The sequence below is a fragment of the Marmota flaviventris genome, chromosome 14 (assembly GCF_047511675.1).
Source record: "Marmota flaviventris isolate mMarFla1 chromosome 14, mMarFla1.hap1, whole genome shotgun sequence".
In the NCBI taxonomy this organism is placed as follows: domain Eukaryota; kingdom Metazoa; phylum Chordata; class Mammalia; order Rodentia; family Sciuridae; genus Marmota; species Marmota flaviventris.
In genome coordinates, this window is record NC_092511.1 from 35,192,159 (window position 1) to 35,210,910 (window position 18,752).

The window sequence follows — 18,752 nt, forward strand, 5'->3', positions numbered from 1 at the left end:
AACAAAAGAAAGGTCACCTTTTTGGCTACAGTAGTGAATTGCTCTGGTGAAAATTTAAAGAATTTAGGTTGTTTAGCTATTGACAGAGACACTAGCTTTTTGAAATTAATTTTAGAGTACAGAACCACACCATATGTTTGGAGCTTAGAAATTATAGACTCAAAGGAATATCCATGGCATACTTATGTGTTGGAAACATTTGTAGTATTAGAGATGCTGGAGGTCATGTAGTTTTGAAATAATTGCAGAGATCAAATAATTAATTTAAGTCCATTGTTGGTAAGTAGATATGGGTAATAGAAACTTTTCCATTTACTATAAAAACTAACTTGGAGCCAGAATAATAACAACCCTTTGAGAATATTCACTGCCTTAGAAAAATGTACTAAAAATACTAAAGAAGTAGAAAGAATGAAGAAAATACAGACCTTTAGTTAAATCCCCAGATCTTAACTTGATCCATTTTAGTAACCAATTAGGCACCATTGTGCTCCATAAATCCTTCTTGACTTTGATCTCCCTGAGTATGGGAAATGTTACCAGGAAGCACAGTGACAGGGGCTTGTGTTTAACTTGCAAATGTGAGGTAGAAGTACTGAAAAACAAAACAAAACAAGGAAAGACTGTGGTAGAATGTAAGTATGTACCCAGAAATCCTCATCTTTATTTTTATTTAATTAAACTCCCCTTACGTTCTGTCTTATAATAATTTAAAATCAAGCAATTTCCCCAGTAACCTGGCTGAAAGAGTACAAATGAGTGCCATGGGTGGAGTGGGGTCATAAGGAAAAAAAAAGAAATACTGAAGAGGAGAAAGTTGGAAGGTGCTATAAAAATTAAGATTATATTTATAAAATAACAAAAAATAAATTTTACTTTAGATATTTTAAAATGCTAGTCACCTAAATCTGAGATTGTTTTAGACTCTTAAAATGTCTGCTTTCTGTCAGAATTGTTCTTGCTATAGTGTTTATAAGTAGTACCATTAGAAATAAGGGTTCATTCATTTTTCTTATATTAAAAACAAATTTTTATGGATAATAAGTATATTTCAAAAAGCTAGGTTCAATATAAGCCAGAAATCAAATAATTTTAAATATGTTCAGAAGCTAGGGAAGGATTTAGGGGAATTTTTTACTTACTAGCCTTGTTTTGTACTTTTAGTTCTACTCTTTAGAATACATTGTCTTGTTTAATACAAGCAATATTGATATGCTCCTGACTTTTAAAATGAAACTGTGGGAAAGTCTAGTAAGAATTTTTAACCCAGGAGTTCATTACCCCATCCATCAATTTTTCAAAATGTTTATGGGTAGCAATATTGACCAAATTATATTGTAATATTGTGTGTATGCATGAGTGTGTAACAACAAATTCCATCATTATATACAACTACAGAACACCCATTAAAATTGTCAAAGAAGAGGGGCTGGAGTTATACTCAGTTGGTAGAGTGCTTGCCTCGCATGCCCAAGGTTCAATCCCCAGTGCACCAAAAAAAAAAAAAGTGAAAGAAAATAGTATGCGTATGTGTATACACATTCCTTATTGATAAATTCACCTATAGTTTTCATCCGTTCTCAAAGGAGTCTGTGACTTCCCCCACCCTGCCAGAATGACCCCTCCATCCACCATAAAATTTGTGAAAAAAAGCTGTTCTTGTATTAGGACTCTGAGAAGGACAACCCTTTCCTCATTACAAAATGCTAGTTGTTTTTTAACTAGAATATAAATTTTGTGAGTTCAGGCACTTTGTCTCAGTTATCTATACTTGTAGTCCCAGGACCTTCCACAATCCTGGCATATGTTGAGAGGTCATTTCTAGTAGTTGGCTTAATTTAAAAAGAATAATTTAAGTTGCTAATTGGTATGGAAGTCTGTATTTTTAAGAGCTTTCTGTTTTCCATACAAAAATGTTAAATTTAAGTTCTTTCCTTACAGAACTTAATTAATTAACTTACCATTGATAAAGCTATGTAAGTTGATGATTTTCCAAGGGTAAAGGTTAGTAAACTTGTATTTACCCAACTCTTACTTATGCCAGGGTGTGTGTATTGTACATAGTCTTCTTGGCACCCTTTTACATGACACCGAGATTCAGAGATGAGTGGAGCTGACTCCAAAACTATTCTTACATATTCCACTCTGCATCTTTTTTAGGTGTAGAAGGACACGGTACCTTTATGTTGTTATTTATGTTTATGTGGTGCTCAGGATGGAACCCAGTGCTTTACACGTGCTAGGCAAGCGCTCTACTACTGAGCTACAACCCCAGCCCTCCACACTCCATCTTGAGAGATTACAGATGTGTGCACCCCACTTCTCTTCCATTCAAGAAAAATAATTTTTCATTCTATGTAACTCTTGTGTTTCAACTTTATAAAATATTCCTCATTATAAAGAAATATCAATTAAGATATTTCTTTATGGGCTGGGGATGTGGCTCAAGCGGTAGCGCGCTCGCCTGGCATGCGTGCGGCCCAGGTTTGATCCTTGGCACCACATACAAATAAAGATGTTGTGTCCGCCGAAAACTAAGAAATAAATATTAAAATTCTCTCTCTCTCTCTCTCTCTCTCTCTTTCTTTTTTAAAAGAAAGATATTTCTTTATAATGAGGAATATTTTATAAAGTTGTTGAAACTTAAGCATTTAAGCCAGTTCCTTATCAGTTATTTTTTATTTGAATACATTTTTATTGATGCTAATCCAAAAACTTTTTTAAAGGAATTTAGATTTTTGAGAAAGACAGAATAAACAGGACAGATTGGGCTTCTTTTAATCCCAAAGGATCTCTATATTCTGTTCTCACATAATTAAATTTTATATGGAATCTTTTCTGTTTTACTTACATAGTTAAGAATTTTTAGTTATAAAATTTTGTTTTTTAGCTAACAAGCAGGGCATTGGACTTTACAAAAACAATTTTTACTCTTTTAACTGATCATTAGAAGAATTTTGCTTATGGCAACTGTTTAAAAAATATGCATTGCTGCAAATAAATACTAAGTAAATTTTAAATTTTACTAGGGCTTGGATTTCCCTCCTCCCATTTACTTCTTGTACTGGGGATTGAATTTAGGGGCACTCGACCACTGGGCCACATCCCCAGCCCTTTTTTATTTAGAGACAGGGTCTCGCTGAGTTGGTGAATATCTCACCATTGCTGAGGCTGGCTTTGAAATCGCCATCCTCCTGCCTCAGCCTCCTAAGTCGCTGGGATTACAGGCATACGCCACCGCGACTGGCTGTTAACCATATTCTTATGCTTTATTTGGTAAGGCCATATATTCATAATTAGGTTGGTTCTTTAACTCTGTTAACCCAGCTGATGGACTCTTAAAAGCTAGAGGAAAAAGGACTAAATTGTCATATTACTTACTGCTTTATGTTTGTTTTACAGAATAATCTAAAACATCCCATTTAATACAGATTATTTAAAAATAGCATAGTTTTCTGTAATTTTATTAATCTTTACTGAATCAAGAAGCTACTGCAAGATTTCAATATGTAATAAACCAGTGTAGTTCTACAATAATTATCACGAGTATTTATTAAGTATCTAGTTATATGGGGCAGTTCTATGCAAAAACTGCACTCACCATTATGTATTCAATGGAACATTAAGGTGCATATTAATGTTAGTTAAACTGGCACACAAATCTGAGCTCTGCCACTTATTAACTGTTGAATTTCTCTGAATCTTTCTTTACTTAAAAAATGATGGTTGCAGTTCTTGATTTATAGAGTACCTGCAAGGATTAATATAAAGTTCATAGCACAAACATTAATTTTCCTTCCATAGGTGATGGGAGGATATAGAAAGAAATAAGAAATTATCCAGGAGAATTCATAATCTAGTTAGGAAGACTTGTGAACAGTTAGTTGCAAGGTGTAGAGTTCATTGCTATAATGTATAAAAATAGATGTGTAGCTTTATGAATTCAGGTAAAGAACGTGCAAGAACCTAGATAATGGGTTCCCCTTCTGATATTAGTGAAAGCCCATGAGAGTGTTATGTAATAGTTTTTTTCCCTTTTTTTTTTTTTTTGGCAGTAGTGGGGATTGAACCCAGGGCCTCACATGCTAGGCAAGAGTTACACCCCCAGCCCATTTTTAAAAAGAAACTTCTCTTCTTCCCTAACTACCACTAATGATAGCAATTTACAGAAACAGAGATGATTGTTTTATGGTTGAAGGTGTCACTTGGAGAATGAGAGAAGTGCTTTATTTGTTGAGCCCACCAAAGTGAACTCAAATATGACAATCTTTGAATCCGGCCTTATCAATAATTATAACTCCAAGTAGATTTAGTCCATATCTGTGATTATCAACCATGGCTACATATCATAATTACTCTTTCAGGCTTTGAAAAACAACTCGTATCTGCTTAACCTATGTACTTTGAACTGGAACTTTGGAATCTATATAGTTTTTTTAAAAAACTCACACATTGATTCTAATGTGAAACCAGCTTGACACTGATTTCTTCATGTAAGTTAACTGCTCATTTGAAGCAGATTTTGTTTTGAGGTCCAACATTTTTTTAAAAAAGCTAAAAGGAGCTGTTTGTTGATCAAGGTGGAGGGCAAATTGGACCCTATGTTATAGTCATTGTGGTATACCATAAAGCAGAACATTTCTTTTTTTGGAAGACCTGATTAAGACTGACTTGGTTTCTAGTTAGAATGTACTTTTTTTTTTTTTTTTTTAAACTGGGGATTGAGTCTAGGGGCACTTTACCAGTGAGCTACATCCCAGTCCATTTTTTATTTTGAGACAGGGTCTCCCAAAGTTGTTGAGAATGGCCTGGAACTTGCAGTCCTCCTGCCTCAGCTTCCTGAGTTGTGGGGATTATAGGCATTGCACCACTGCGCCCAGTTTAGAATGCACTTATTTCATTGCTGAATAAATTCAAATAAGAAACTTTATTTAGTGAAACATATTATTTTACTGTACGGGGAAAGGTAAGGGAAAGAAAAATAAGAAAAGCTTCAATAAACACACATTGTGTTCACTGCACATAATAAATTTTGCAAAAATTAAAGTTAATTTGACAGGTAATATACTTGTAGAAATTTTGAAAATTGAAAGAAAATAAAGGATCTATAACTCATTAACCATAGTCATTATCATTGCATGGGTGTATTTCTTTTTTTTCTAGGCATTTTACATATCCTAAAATGAATAAATACATCTACATACTCAAAACACACAGGCTATATACAGAATCATCTTTCACTTTTTGCCATAAGGCATTTTTAAAAAATTAAATGCTCCCCTTTTTCTATTAAACATTACAATTTATTATGTGTTTTTATTACTGCTCTTTTTGCAGAATCATAGAATAATAGTTTCTAAGGATGGTTAAGAGTTTGTTTTTAGTTTCTCAACATTTTATGATGAAAACTTCCAAATATATTAAAAAATTGACCCATCTCTAAGCCTTCTACCAAAATTCAATAATTGCTCATATTTTGCCATAGTTGCTTTATCTCTTTTCATAGGTACAGGTATGTACATTATTTTTTATCTTTTTTTTTTGGCTAAACCCTCTGAAGGCAAATTCTAGAGAGCATAATATTTTACTTGTAAACATTTCAGAATACAGATTTTAAGAATAGGGCATTTTTCTACATAGCCATAATTATATCTAGGAAACTCAATAATAAATTTTACAAGTCAGGTAATTTTCCCCAGTTGTTCTTAAAATGACTTTATTTTGAAACATGGTCTAGCAGGTTAGGTCATCAGTATAGCACATTAAACAAGATTTTAATCCAGACCCCCTTCTCTCCCACCTGCCCTTTTTGTCCTTACACTGACTTTAAAAAATGTGAGCCAGTTTTGTATAGAATGGCCTACTTTCTAGATTTGTATGATTGTTTTCCCATGGTATCCTTTAACCTGATCTTCTGTTTCCTGATTTCCTATAAAGGGGAAATTACTTTATTAGATCCATATTAAACATTTTGGGCAAGAATGTGGGATGTGATTCTGTATTTCATAATACCTTACCTCAGGAAGCACATAATGTAAAGTTGTCTTTATTTTAGTTTATCAACTTAATTATGATCAGCTTAGATGAATAAAGTTTGTTCTGCTAACAAAATTAAGCATCTATTTTTGTAGAAACCTGTAGACTTTCCAAAATTTAACAAAATATGAAAAGATTAAGTAATTTATAACCATATCTTATAATATTTAAAATAATTTATGCGCTTTTATCCAGAGATGTTTTTTATTCAAATACTGCATTAAAAGGCAAAAATAAATAAAAATTTTCTCCAAGAAAGCTTTAAAATTCTCCAAAACTCCAACTTAAATTTATGTAGTTTTGCAGTTTGTATCTTCTCTTCTACCTATCATTTAGCAGAAATGAAGAAACTAACATGTCCTGCTTTCCTCTCCTTCTCCTCGCTTTATAGACTAATTTCCTTTTGTATGGAATCATATAGCAATGATTTTTTTTCCCCAAATAAGTCGCTTTTAGGAAATGCTTGTGTTGCTGTTGAATTCTAAAAGCAGAGTAAATTTCAGATAGCAGTTGAAATAAGACAAGGTAGTTAATGGTCATTTGCTAAAAATAACTTGGGCTTTTACAAGTTTTTATTAATTTTCCCAGGTAAGAATTGATATTTATTTAATTGTTTTCATGCATAGAATATATTGCTCATGGTAGAAAAATTAGTATTTTGTGTAATATGTTATGAAATACATGTGATATCCTAGTTTGTCTACTGACACTGGGGTCTTAAATCTTAAAAAAAGGCCTCCGATGAAGCAGAGGAAAGTGGATCACAGGGAAAATTGGTGGAAGCTCTCAGGCAAATGAGAATTAATCATAGGGGAAACTACCGACAACTTCTGGAGGAGATGCTGACTAGTTACAGGCTAGCTAAAGTAGAGGGAGAAGAAAGCCCTGCTGAACCAGCTGCTGCAGCTACTTCTTCGAACAGTGATGCTGGAAACCCAGTGACAATGCAGGAAAGCCATACTGAATCAGAAAGTGGTGAATTAGACAGCTGTAATGAAGATGCAGGGACAAAGATGAGTGGTGGAAAAATATGACATTTTTGGTAATATTTTTGTGATCTTTGATTTGGTTTTTACTTAGGAAGTATAATGTGTGCATTTATATAACCATTTTGTTATTTGATTCTTGGAAAACTAGTTTATTATATTCAAATAGCCTTGTTTTTTAAAAAGGCCTTTGCATACATCTTTGATGAAATAGTTTAAAAATGAACTTTTATAGTTATTTCGAATTCAATGAAATTATATGTCATTTCACCTTGTCTGTAGGCTACCATTAATTAAAGCCAGTAGTAAAATTCATACCTGAAAGGATTAGAAATGACTGATTAGAGAGATTACTGTATGTTATGGAAAAACTTGTTAATGTAGAATTATACTGCTTATTTTATATATTAGTACACTCACAGTTAGCTTTGTAATTTGTGTTTTCTTTAATAATTTTAGTTCTTCAAAGAGTGGCTGATGCTGGCCTGTAATTTTTCTTTCAAGGTTGATGATTTGTGTGTTGTTTGATTTGTTTATATTTAACATCTCTGTAGTTTTTATTTTTAGAAGTTGTGAGATACTGGATGTGTGGTTATTTTTTCTTTCTCTGTATTCTTTATGAAACATAAGTTTTGAAAAAACCTATGTATTATTCAAACGGCTTTGGTTTGTATATTCTGTATAGCCTAACTACACACATCAAAATGTATGTCAACCAAGTGTTTAGAATAAAATTATAAGTGTTTAAGCCCAAATAAAGCATGTGATGTGGAATAATCTATGCATGTTGTACTTATTTTTTTAATTATTTTTTTTAACAACCATGTTTGGGATATTGGAAAACTATTCATTAGAAATCCATTTGTATTTATATTAAATTTAATACACTTTTGACTTAGTTTTTTCATATCAGAAAGAAAAATTTGTAATATGAGATATATAAGTCTTACTCAAAATAAGTCAATTTTATTATTCCCTTTTTGGGTACAAAATATTCAACTATGACAACATGAACACATGTAGACATGTGAAAACATTGTCACATTAGGAACATGGTCAGTTTTATTACCAAGTATGCATCAGATATTAATAAATGCAAGAATTGTGGGCTGTTTTAAAAATATGTGTTTTGTTTTTGTTAAAACAGGTTTTTAAATTACAGATAGCTATTAGTTACATGGGGAAATTTTGACTATAGAACATTAACTCTTTTTCTTCCTGTTCATATTTTATATCATGTCTTTAAAGTTACTAAAGGTAGTATAATTTGAAACTTTGGAATCTTCAGATGTTGTAGCTGATGTTTTGATCTATTTTTCCAATGCCAGAATATTTTAAGTGTTTTGAGAAAGAGGAAGGCATTTGGTGGAGAGGGGAGGAAAAAACCCAACCAGTTATCTATCTATAATAGATAGATACATGTGTATGTACACATTATACAATACACACGTCTTTCTGTATAAGTACCTTTTCAGACAAAGAAAGGAAGGTAATTTGTTCATCTAATTTTGTTTTCTTTTGAAATTCAACCCAACCTGGAAGTTGGTATAGGTAAATAATAATATTCTTCCTTTTCTCTTCCTGTAGGGTGCTGGAGATCTAGAAGACTCATGGTAGCCTTATAAACCTTCTAAAATGCTTTTGATTCTGAAAATTGGGGGAAAAAAACATTTTAATCACAATTTTCTTCAATACAAGGGGAAAATATTCTTGTGGATTCCCAACGTTTTGTGATATGAGCAGAAAATCATAAGCATTTCCCATCATTTGTTCTTATTTGTGTTTTCTGATATTTGCCACTCGTAGCATTGCCTGTACTACAGTATTTTTTGCCAACCTCGGGCATACTGGTCACATCTGTATTGAACTTTTGGCCCTAGAAACCAATGGAATTATTTTACCACAGCAAACAAATGTGCCTGAGGTGCATGAGAATATAGTTAGCTGTACTCAGAAGATACATTATGTTTTATTTTAAACAAAACACACAACATACAAGCATGTAAGAGTAAAGAATTGTATGAGATGTTCCTTTTTTAGTTAACCAAGTTGGAAAGCCTTTTTGGAGTTCTATGGCTTGGAATTTTATTTGAGTAATTTACTATAGGATATGTATTTATTATTAATTGTTATTTAATTTTTTCCAATTTTACCTGTATTACCAAACTGGATTCTCCAATAATGTCCAAATTCTAATGTTGCCTTGCTTCAAGATAAAGTATATTTGGCAATAATATTATAAACCCTTACAAATTTTATGCATGTATCCTACTACATACTTCAACTCTTTACTAGAAAATCTTTTGAAACCAAATGGATTAATTTATGGCTATTTATAATTTGCTTTGACATCTCACTGCTGCAAATTCTTTTAAATGATGAGATTTGCCTTTATAATGTAAATTGTGATTTTTGTTTTACATGTGGGTTTCTATAGTTTTAATTTTTTCAGCTTTTAAGATTCAAGTTTTGTGTAATTTGGTATAATTTTTAACTGTTTATGTTATTTTAAAAGCTCAGAATATCACATTGAAATTACTATAAATACATTTAAAATTATCTATTTTAGATCTAAGGAAATATTACAGAGATATTTTCATGGGTTCAGTAACCTTTCATTTTATAACATTGGGCACGGTACAGAGTGGCTATCACAAGGTACTTGAAGATTAGTTTAATTCTATTTTTACAATAACCTTGAATTCTTTGAGTTTTGCATGTATTAAATCTAATTAATGCTGAACATGAAGAGTAAAGTATTTATCTAAAAGAAGTTACTGGGGTAGGAGAAGTAATGAATGTATCCATGTGTACATGGTTTACATGTTGTGGATGCTTTGTAAACATTTTTCTATATGTTTAAATTGTGTTTCAGCAGGTTGTAATTGCCCTTGTGTGTAGTTAAAATGAGTCATCATCTGGTCCTGTGTGAAATGGAATTCATGGTATTTTCTGTAACATTTTCCTGAAGCTGTTTTTGGAGAGCCACACACATTTGAATACAGACAGCTTTCCTGATCACTTGATTTATTGTGCACCTGATTTTTGGTCTAAAAGGAATTACTGCCACAATATATTTTATTTATTCTTTAGATATTAGCCTTGTAAGTTAAAGTGCTTTACATGATGGTGTTAAAAGCTCTTTGTCCCTTTACTGGGTTTGGGGGGTTGTTAAAAGATAGGGAATGAAGAATGCAAAATGGTTTATTGTTCAGTCTACTCTGATCCAACCCTGTACTGATAGTACCTTTCCAGTATGATATTGTGACGTTTCATACAATGCAGTGAACATAACCAACTTGTTACCTAAATAAAGAATTGATTTAAAAAAAAAAAAATGTGTGATATATTTGGTGTGATTTTCAAAAATAAAAAGGGCAGTTTTGAATGTTATTTAGTTAGCATATTGTGAAAATTTCCATACAAAACCATGTAGATGAATTCTAACTCCACAGGGGAATTAAACTATATAGGACAACATCCTTTCTTCACTCCAAAATCATTTTTATAGTACTTGGTGAGGAGGCCATTGGCCCTTTACATACCAGTAACTTATGACTTAGCAAAAGAAAAACCCATGTTTAGTGTTCATGAAACTAAATTCTCTTGTCTGTCTCTTCTCAAACATTAGACTCAGGACCCATTTATCCTCGTAAAAATTGGATGTCCCCAAGAAGTTTTGCTTTTTGGATTTTATCTGTTGATATTTACTATATTAGAAATCCAATATAATAACAACACTACATATTAGCATAGATAACATTGTTTTATGAAAAAATAGTCTAAAAAATTTAGGGTACAATGTGCCACCGGTTTTCATTTTTCTAAACCTTTTATGGTAGGCTGGATTCTCATACTTGCTTTTACATTCAGTCTGTAGCAGTGTGGCACATTTGTTGAACTATTTGAAGAAATCTGGCCTCACAGGGTGTTGGAAAAGAGTGTTTTAGTAACTGCAGGTAATTGTGGCTATCAAAAATTGACAATTGGTAGTCTATTCAAAATTAGTGAAATCTGAAAGCTAAATCAAAGGTCTTTTTGTCCCCTGTTACATTAAAATCCATTGGGTCTATCTTGCATTTGGATTGGATAACTGTGCATAGTTTTATAATACCTTGAGTTGGTCATTTGGAAAATACTGGCTTACTGAATTATGCAGTTCTTCTGAATATTGACATTTTAAATTGATTTTTTAAAAATAAATGACAGTGGAAAGCAGTACAGTTCATATTACAACATTGAATTCATATTACAATTCATATACAACACAATTTTTCATATCCCTGGTTGTATGCAAAGTATGTTCACACCAATTCATGTCTTCATACATGTACTTTGGATAATGATGACCATCACATTCTACCAGCCTTGCTAGTCCCCTGCCCCTCCCACTCCTCTGCCTTATCTAGAGTTCATCTATTCCTCCCATGCTCCCCCTTCCTACCCCACTATGAATCAGCCTCCTTATATCAGAGAAAACATTCGGCATTTTATTTTTTGGGGATTGTCTAACTTCACTTAGCATTATCTTCTCCAACGCCTTCCATTTACCTGCAAATGCTATGATTTTATTCTCTTTTATTGCTGAGTAATATTCCATTGTGTATATATGCCACATTTTTTTTAATCCGTTCATCTACTGAAGGGCATCTAGGTTGGTTCTACAGTTTAGCTATTGTGAATTGTGCTGCTATAAACATTGATGTGGCTGTGTCCCTGTAGCATGCTATTTTTAATTCCTTGAATAGAGACCGAGGAGAGGGATAGCTGGGTCAAATGATGGTTCTATTCCCAATTTTCTAAGGAATCTCCATACTGCTTTCCATATTGGCTGCACCAATTTGCAGTCTCACTAGCAATGTATGAGTGTGCCCTTTCCCCCACACCCTCACCAGCACTTATTGATGTTTGTCTTCATAATAGCTGCCATTCTGATTGGAGTGAGATGATATTTTAGAGTAGTTTTGATTTGCATTTCTCTAATTGCTAGAGATGATGAACATTTTTCATATATTTGCTGATTGTATATCCTCTTCTGAGAAGTATCTGTTCAGGTCCTTGGCCCATTTATTGATTGGGTTATTTGTTTTTTTGGTGCTTAACTTTTTGAGTTCTTTGTATATCCTAGAGATTAGTGCTCTATCTGATGTGTGAGGGGTAAAGATTTGCTCCCAAGAAATAGACTCTCTATTCACCTCACGAATTGTTTATTTTGCTGAGAAGAAACTTTTTAGTTTGAATCCATCCCATTTATTGATTCTTGATTTTAATTCTTGTGCTATAGGGGTTTTATTAAGGAAGTTGGGGTCTAATCCCACATGATGAAGATTAGGACTTACTTTTTCTTCTATTAGACACAGAGTCTCTCGTTTAATTCCTAGGTCCTTGATCCACTTTGAGTTGAGTTTTGTGCATGGTGAGAGGGGTTTAATTTCATTTTGTTGCATATGGATTTCCAGTTTTCCCAGCACCATTTGTTGAAGAGGCTATATTTTCTCTAGTGCATGTTTTTGGCACCTTTGTCTAATATAAGATAATTGTAATTTTGTGGGTTAGTGTCTGTGTCCTCTACTCTGTACCATTGATCTACCAGTCTGTTTTGGCGCCAATACCATGCTGTTTTTGTTACTGTTGCTCTGTAGTATAGTTTAAGTTCTGGTATAGTGATGCCACCTGCTTCACTCTTCCTGCTAAGGATTGCTTTAGCTATTCTGGATCTCTTATTTTTCCAGATGAATTTCATGATTGTTTTTTTCTATTTCTATGAGGAATGTCATTGGGCTTTTCATCAGAATTGCATTAAATCTGTATAATGCTTTTGGTAGTAAGGCCATTTTGATAATATTAATTCTGCCTATCCAAGAACAAGGTAGATCTTTCAATATTCTAAGGTCTTCTTTGATTTCTTTCTTTAGGGTTCTGTAGTCTTCATTGTATAGATCTTTCACCTCTCTCGTTAACTTAATTCCCAAGTATTTTATTTTTTTGAGGCTATTGTAAATGGGGTAGTTTTCCTCATTTCCCTCTCAGAGTATTTGTCACTGATATACAGAAATGCCTCTGATTTATGGATGTTGATTTTATATCCTGCTACTTTGCTGAATTCATTTACTAGTTCCAGAAGTTTTCTGGTGGCGCTTTTTGGGTATTCTAGGTATAGAATCATATTGTCAGCAAATAATGCTAATTTAAGTCCTTCTTTTTCTATACGTATCTCTTTAATTTCTTTAGTCTATCTAATAGCTCTGGCCAGTATTTTAAGAATTATGTTAAATAGAAGTGGTGAAAGAGGGCATCCCTGTCCAGTTTTTAGAGGGAATGCCTTCAATTTTTCTCCATTTAGAATGATGTTGGCCTGGTGCTTAGCATTGATAGCCTTTATGATGTTGAGATATGTTCCTGTTATCCTTAGTTTTTCTAGTGTTTTGAACATGAAGGGGTACTGTATTTTGTAAAATGCTTTTTCTGCATCTATTGATGATCATATGATTCTTATCTTTGAGTCTATTGATGTGATGAGTTACATTTATTGATTTCCGTATGTTGAACCAACCTTGCATCCCTGGGATGAATCCCACTTGGTTGTGGTGCATTATTTTTTTGATATGTTTTGTATTTGATTTGCCAGAGAATCAAAAAAATTGAGAATTTTTGCATCTATGTTCACTAGAGATATTGGTCTAAAGTTTCCTTTTTTGATGTGTCTTTGCCTGGTTTTGGAATCAGGGTAATATTGGCCTCATAGAATGAGTTTGGAAGTGCTACCTCTTTTTTCTATTTCCTGAAATAAATTGAAGAGTATTGGTATTAGTTCTTCTTTAAAGGTCTTGTAGAACTTGGCTGTGTATCCATCAGGTCCTGGGCTTTTCTTGATTGGTAGGCTTCTGATGGCGTCTTCTATTTCATCACTTGATATTGGTCTGTGTAAATTGTGTATATCTTCCTGGTACAATCTGGGCAAATCATATGACTTAAGAAATTTGTTGAAGCCTTCAATGTCTTCTATTTTATTGGAGTAAAAGTTTTCAAAATAATTTCTAAATTCTCTGTATTTCTGTAGTGTCTGTTGTGATATTACTTTTTTTCATCATGAATGCTGGTAATTTGAATTTTCTCTCCTCTTCATTAGCATAGCTAAAGTCTGTCAATTTTATTTATTTTTTCAAAGAACTAACTTTTTATTTTGTCAATTTTTTCTGTTGTTTCTTTTGTTTTGATTTTATTGATTTCAGCTCTAATTTTAATTATTTCTTGCCTTATACTTCTTTTGTTGTTTATTTGTTGTTCTTTTTCTAGGGCTTTGAGATGTAATGTGAGGTCATTTATTTGTTGCCTTTTTCTTCTTTTAAGGAATGAACTCCATGCAATAAACTTTCCTCTTTATACTGCTTTCATAATGTCCCAGAGATTTCAATATGTTGTTTCTATGTTCTCATTTACCTCTAAAAATTTTTTAATCTCCTCCTTGATTTCTTCTGCAACCCATTGTTCATTCAGTAGCATATTGTTTAGTCTCCAGGTGTTGGAGTAATTTTTACTTTTTATTTTGTCATTGATTTCCAATTTCCAAATCGTGTAACTTTAAGAAATTTGTAGAATGTTGACATTATTATACATTGATTAAAATTTCTTTGTTAATATCATCTGGTCTCGTATAAAAAAATCTGTAGTATTGGGAAGCTGTCAAAGCTCAAGATGATGGAAAAGTATTTTTCAAAATTTTCTTTTGAATTGAAAGGTGAAATTTTATCATAGGCAACAGATGTTTTCAGTTGTTTCCCTAAGTGACAACTTGTTTCATTTATTTTAGAGGAAATGTGTCCTGAATAACCGTAGTCTGTCATTCTTTCAAGTTAACAGTGGTGTTCCATTACAAGTGGCTAGTTCAGTGCACAGCTCAAAGAACAGCACAGGAGTCAACCATCCCACTTGGATATGTTTTAGAACCAGGACTAAACTAACCATTAATAGAGTATTAAAAAGAGGTGTGTCTAAGGATAGAGGTTTAATAAAATTAAGTTTCTACTGGTATTATTGTGGCTGGGTGTGTAGATCTGTGTTAGAGCAGTTGTCCAGCATGGGTGAGGCCCTGGGTTCAATTCCCAGCACCACCAGAAAGAAAAAGAGGTATTAACTGAAAATGGGTTTTTCCCCCCTCTCCTTATACAGTGTGTGGCAGTGAAAATACAATCATAAGTACTTATCATACTTGATGGTACTATCTTGATTTGCATTAAGGTGCCTGTAATTTTACCCATTGTTTCTTTTGCATAATTAATGCAACTGTCAATGTGGAAAAAAACCTTGCAGTATTTGATTTCATGGAACTCCTTGAAAGGTTCTTTTGGACTCCTAGAGTTTCACAGTTGTTGCCATAGTTTTTGGATAACTTCATGGTGCCTTTGATTATGCCTAATAATAATGTAATTAGTAAATGAGTCTTAAGACATGTAGGTCTGATAAAAAAAATTTACCACAGGTGGCTGGATGGTCATCATAACACTGGAATTCTGAAAGCAAGATAAACAAGGTAGAATGTTTCATGTTGTATGAAAGGTGAAAATTTTCAGAAAAATTCTATGATCTATTTAAATTTGGGAAATTCATGATTTAAGATGAAACAATAGTTTAATTTTCATATGACATTCAGATTATTTTTAATCTTTGAACAAGAACCATGTATTGGTCTCAGGATTTGTGTTATTTGTTTGGAAAGGTCTCATTCTATATTGAATCTAGATTCATTTACCATGACTGAGATGTCACAGTGGGAGGCCAGTAAAAGTTAGGACTTTTTAATTTTAATTTTTTTTTAATGACAGTGAAGAAAGACCAGAATTTGGGGCGGTGGGGGGTACTGAGGATTGAACTCGGGGACACCACTGAGCTACATCTCCAGCTCTATTTTATATTTAGAGACAGGGTCTCCCGAGTTGCTAATAAGCACCTCACTGTTGCTAAAGCTTTGAACTCTGGATCCTGCTGACTCAGCCTTAAGCCACTGGGTTTACAGGAATGCACCACCATGCCTGGCAAGATCAGACCTTAATGCTAATTTTTTAGGGGCCTGGAATCAAAGGGGATGATGGTTAGGTATTTCAGTTTTCTGAATGAAATTCATCAGGGTTGAGGAAAGGTGCCATGGAGATGTAAGTTTTTTTTAAAACCAAGTTTACTCATGATTTCTGTTACACATAGACGTTTATTGCCCAATATGTCTGTGTTGTTATAATATTTACCTAAGATCCTTTACTTCCTCTTTTTCTGTTCAACTCTGGGACTAACACTGTGAACCCTAAAAACAAAACAAAAATGCTAAACAGCTGTTTTTGTTTGGTTATGCATTAAACCTAGGGTTGTGAGCATGCTGTGCAAGCACTCAACCACTGAGCTACAACCCCGACCCAATGCTTTAACCTTTGTTTTGGTGGTTCACATATATTTACATTGTGATACAGAAGTGAAAAATGTCCTTACTAATAGAGAGTAAACTAATTTTTCAGGCAACATTACCACTTCTGGCTGGCTTTCCAGGCTGTGATATCTTCTCAACTTTATTCTACTTGGCAATCACGACTGCTAACCAGGACCACGTTTCATGATCAGGTGTAACTGGTAGATATGCTCTTCTAGTTCATGAGTAAGGGATTCTAGGAGGTGATTTTGTCTTGAGTATCTGCAACTCTGGTGGGATACCAAAGAGCCTTACCTTTAAACAGGCAGAATCAAAGCTTTGGGATTACTTTTTTTTTTCCTCCTGACTTTTGAAAAACCCTTGTTGGTAATATTGGAGACAGGAATTTCTTTAGAAATTAAATCTGTACAACATGGGTATTAATTGTCTCCGTAGAATATTCGCCTATCATGGAAATACTTGAGTATGCATTTTAGATGAGGAAGAATAGTACAATTCAAGAGTCATCCTAATACGTGTGTCTGATTCTCTTTCCTAAATTGTTCACTTATTTTTACTTCTGTGCTCATTATGAAGAGAGATTTTTGTTTCTTCATTCCTAACTCGAAGGCATGAAGTATAATTTACTTTGGTGGGATTCCACAGTAACATGCTTTAGAGGACTCTGGATTTCGTTTTCATAAAATTTTGCCTATGAATAAATGTCTGGCTTATAAATTGATATAAAGTTTATTTTAAATATTTCTGTTTAACATTTGCTATTGTAAGTGATTCATCTTTATTCTATGGGGCCAATATGTTTGCATGCTGGGGAACATGTACTAGTATTTCTGTAGAGTGATATTTTTTAGAAGTAGAACTGGTAGGCTATTGGGTATACATGTCTTCACATTATTATTACAAAAACATTATATTGAAAATATAGATTTACATGTCTACCAGAAAATACTAGATTCCTATTCCTCCATTCAGCCCCATCCTCAGTAATACTTGATATTGTCAGACTTTGAATTTGCCAGTCAGATGAGTATGCAATAGTATCTCATACAACTTGCATTTCAGATTATTTGTGAGAATCTTTTTCTATGTTTATTGGCCTTTTGAGTTTTCTCTGAATTGAATTCTCATATCATTTGCCCTTGTTTCTTTGGAGTTTGTTTCTATTTGTTTTTACTTTTACTTGTGAATGGAATGTTTTGGTTTTTGTTAGTCTTTCCTTTATGATTTTTGCTATTTTTCTTAAGAAATCTTTCTTGCTGGGCATATCCACACACTCCTATAATCCCAGCGACTCAGGAGGCTGAGGCAGAAGGATCAAAAGTTGAAGGCCAGCCACTCATTAACTCAGCAAGGTCCTAAGCAGCTCAGTGAGATCCTGTCTCAAAATAAAAAATAATAATTAAAAAAAAAAAGGACTGGGGATGCTGCTCAGTAGGTAAGCACCCCTGGGCTAAATCCCCATTACAAAAAGAAAAAAGTCATTCTCATGTTTCTTGCAGTAGCTTTTGTTTGGTTTGGGTTTACCTTTTCAAAAGTGTAGTCAGATAAGAGAGGTAGGGAATATTTTTAATGTTTTTCTTATAAAATCAAAGTTTAGGTTCTTTGGAGTAAAATAGGCTCTTTGCTGTTTACAAGATTATTTCTGAATTGCAAAAATTCTCTCCACTATTCTTCTAATCAATCTAGGCTGCCACAATCAGGAAGTGCAAAGACACTGCATCTATAGAGAAAACCTTAGCAGCAGATAGTAACCGTTCCCAGTCTGTCAAATAGATGCATCCTTCAGTAGTTCCAAAGTCTTCCCATCCCCCAAACATACATATTATGTTTTTATACTGCCACATATAATATGAAGTAAGGAATCTTTAATTTTTTTTGTCACACAGCTAGCTAGCTGTGCCAATGCCAAACTTACCCCATCAAATGACCAATACATGATCCACTTAATCCTAGCTTCTGTTCTGTTATCTTTTTGTCTAACCTGTGCAGCTATCATGTCATATTCATTACTTCATCCTTGTAAATGCTGATTTCTGGCAGGTAGTATTTGGACACAATACCTTTATTTTATTTATTTATTTTCATGTGCTGAGGATCGATCCAGGGCCTCACATGCTAGGTGAGTGCTCTATCACTGAGCCACCACCCCACCCCCAGTGTCTTCATCTTATTTAAATCTAGTTCCTTTTAATACAAATGTAATAATCTGTACTTTGATTCTTAACAGCTTGCATCCATTTTGGTATCTGATATTGAAAATTCCTCCGCTCCCTTGTATATTTAAATTTTAAATTGTAGTGTGGTACCACATTGCT

The 18,752-nt window shown here is 33.4% G+C and overlaps 1 protein-coding gene across 5 annotated transcripts in view; it reads left to right on the forward strand.

Annotated features, from left to right (window-relative positions):
- Ppm1b (protein phosphatase, Mg2+/Mn2+ dependent 1B) overlaps nucleotides 1–18,752 on the forward strand; it is an 88,420-nt gene that overhangs the window by 63,466 nt on the left and 6,202 nt on the right. For 3 of the 5 annotated variants that reach the window (XM_027934366.2, XM_027934365.2, XM_071601533.1), the window contains exon 6: nucleotides 6,771–7,799. The exons of 1 other annotated variant lie outside the window; for it this stretch is intronic. In XM_027934366.2, the coding sequence (XP_027790167.1) occupies nucleotides 6,771–7,070 (300 nt within the window). In that variant the 3' untranslated portion in view covers nucleotides 7,071–7,799. Of the gene's footprint in view, nucleotides 1–6,770; nucleotides 7,800–8,609; nucleotides 10,049–18,752 lie in introns of those variants that run through there. One more of the 5 variants, XM_027934368.2, reaches the window with a different exon arrangement.